At 44.6% G+C, this 2,316-nt stretch overlaps 1 protein-coding gene across 1 annotated transcript in view; it reads right to left on the bottom strand.

Annotated features, from left to right (window-relative positions):
* prmt7 (protein arginine methyltransferase 7) overlaps positions 1-2,316 on the bottom strand; it is an 8,462-nt gene that overhangs the window by 2,870 nt on the left and 3,276 nt on the right. The window contains exons 5-11 of the mRNA XM_014033564.1: positions 2,072-2,184; positions 1,617-1,846; positions 1,366-1,546; positions 813-940; positions 566-704; positions 412-495; positions 281-328 (exon numbers count right to left, since the gene is read on the bottom strand). Coding sequence (XP_013889018.1) covers positions 281-328; positions 412-495; positions 566-704; positions 813-940; positions 1,366-1,546; positions 1,617-1,846; positions 2,072-2,184 — 923 coding nt within the window. The remainder of the gene's footprint in view (positions 1-280; positions 329-411; positions 496-565; positions 705-812; positions 941-1,365; positions 1,547-1,616; positions 1,847-2,071; positions 2,185-2,316) is intronic.

Here is a 2,316-nt window from a genome sequence, read left to right as displayed (position 1 = left end):
CACCGGGAAAAGCAAGAGGACTCTTTTTTCCTCCATAGCTTACCTGTCTAATATCAATCTGTCAGGAGATAGTGACAGAATGAAAAAATATGTAAAAAATACATTTTTAGAAAAGTTACATACTGCACCTTTAACAGTTATATTTACAGTTTTGCTAATTTAGCTTTTAGAAACTGTTGTACTTGTTTCGACCATTTAAGTAACCATTTAGTCTTTAGTGTTCTCTATCTTTAATAGTTAATATCTTAAAGACATCAGTGAATGAAATCCTGCAGATTACCTGCTCAATCACTTGTTTAGACATTCTGGAGTTTTCCAAACTGAACACCTGAGATGAAAACAAAAGCACAAATCAGTAAAAGAGTCTGAGTTGTTTTAGGGTTTTGAACATTGTAAAATAAATCAGAGCACCTTCTTGGCTCCCAGCATGTGAGCGAACACAGGAAGCAGACTTCCATCGCTGACAGACAGACCCACACTGTCCTCACTCAGAACCTGGAGACAACACCGCCCATCAGATCAACACCATCTTATAAACACAGTCGTGGCTTTGATCCWCTCTTACGCTGCGAAGAGCGCCGACGTAGCTCTGCGTCCGCTGCCGGTCGTTGAGTTCACCGAAACGAGGCCGAGTCCAAACCAGGTGAGCCTGGCAGGTGCAACAAGGCCGAGGGGGAGGTGACTCAGACTGCGCCTCCTGCTGACTGAAACCCCACACACACATTGTAAAGATCAGCTGAAGTCACGTGGAAYGGCTAACAGTGCACGTTTGATAAGTGAAGAATTTAAAAGACATGTTTATATAAACGTACCTGTTAGACTTCAAGTCGTACCACAGACTGTAGTCGTCATGGCAGACCGTCAGACTGAGCTGGTCTCCCTGAGTCACCGGACTTTCAACAGGCAGGAAGTAAACACTCTGCATCCAGTGATCCCGCCACTGAAACACCACGATGACAATTAGTGGAGCAGCGACATTAAAACACAACATGAAACTTTCTGAGAGCTGGAGGACTTTACTCAAATCTATTAAAGAAGATGAAACTGTAATGTCAAAACAAGCAGAACAAAGGTAAAGTTAAGCAAGTGGTAGCTAAAAGGTAAAATTAGCAAAACTGTAGCTAAATTCTAAACTAAAAATTTCAAAACCGACACTAAAAGCTAAAGCTAGTAAAACAGTTAAAACTAAAGTTAGCACAATAGTAGCTAAGTGCTAAGATTAGCAAAACTGTAGCTAAAATTAAATGAAATAAAAGATAAAAGTAGCTCAAAATAAGAACTCCCAACCATCTGAACCAAACCAAAAGTTAAAGGTTTTAAAAAGTCTAAAGACAAACCATCTTGTGACTCAGATCAGTAACTCACCGGGGCCRTCTTCGGGTGTGGGTAGGTCCAGCTGGGAGCCATGGAGCACACAGTGCTTCCACTGGGATCCATGTCCAGGTCCCACCAGGACAGGACCACCTGAGCCCGACCTCCAGTCTGAGCCACAAACCTGGAGGAGTGTGCCCGAACCCCCCCGCTGAGCGGTTTACTGAAGTCCACCCTGGAAACGACAGAGAGCTGAATAAACGAGAGGAAACGATGGAGCAGGAAGTGATTCTTCCTCTTTGTACCTGAACATGGAGCAGACCAGACTCAGGGGGGTGAAGCTGGTGGGGGGGACCTGGCTCAGCTGGATGTCACACACTGAATGAGCTCCGGCGCAGCGGCCGATGGCGGGGGGCGGGGCCAGACGAGACCCCTCCACCTCCACCGGCTGCAGCTGCGTCCAGCTCCACAGCAGCTCCGACTCCACCAGCAGAGCGTAGACGGTGGCCCGGTGAGGGACCGCCTCACAGCCCACCTAAAGACAGAACAACCCAAAATACAGACATTTATGCAACTGTTTGACTCCTGGTTGGTTTTTTTAATAAAAGTGATTTAAATGCATTCATGTGAGGCTTTCAGTTTGTTGAACTGATTTTTTATCATTAAAACAAAAATAGTTTTCATTTCTGAACAGAGATTTTATCAGCAGCGAGATCACAGCAGGTATGCGTTTGTGAGAGTTCAGGGTTAAAACACAAACCTGGACCAGGTTTTGGTGAGCGTGCTCATAGCTGGGCAGAGCTCCTTCACCGATCAGCTCCGTGTCGAACAGTTCTGTGATCAATAAATTAGCCTTTTCCTGCATATCTCCACCTGTTGAAACAAGCCAAAAATCACAAAAGACATAAAACCTGTAAGTTTAGTTTGAAAACATGATTCATTTAAGATCCAAACAAGAAATGGGGGTTGGGTTTAGGACCAAGGTGTGAATTGAGTTTAGGTTAG

The sequence above is a fragment of the Austrofundulus limnaeus genome, unplaced genomic scaffold, assembly GCF_001266775.1.
Source record: "Austrofundulus limnaeus strain Quisiro unplaced genomic scaffold, Austrofundulus_limnaeus-1.0 Scaffold7, whole genome shotgun sequence".
Classification (NCBI taxonomy): Eukaryota; Metazoa; Chordata; class Actinopteri; order Cyprinodontiformes; family Rivulidae; genus Austrofundulus; species Austrofundulus limnaeus.
This window is presented reverse-complemented; position numbering and strand designations above follow the sequence as displayed.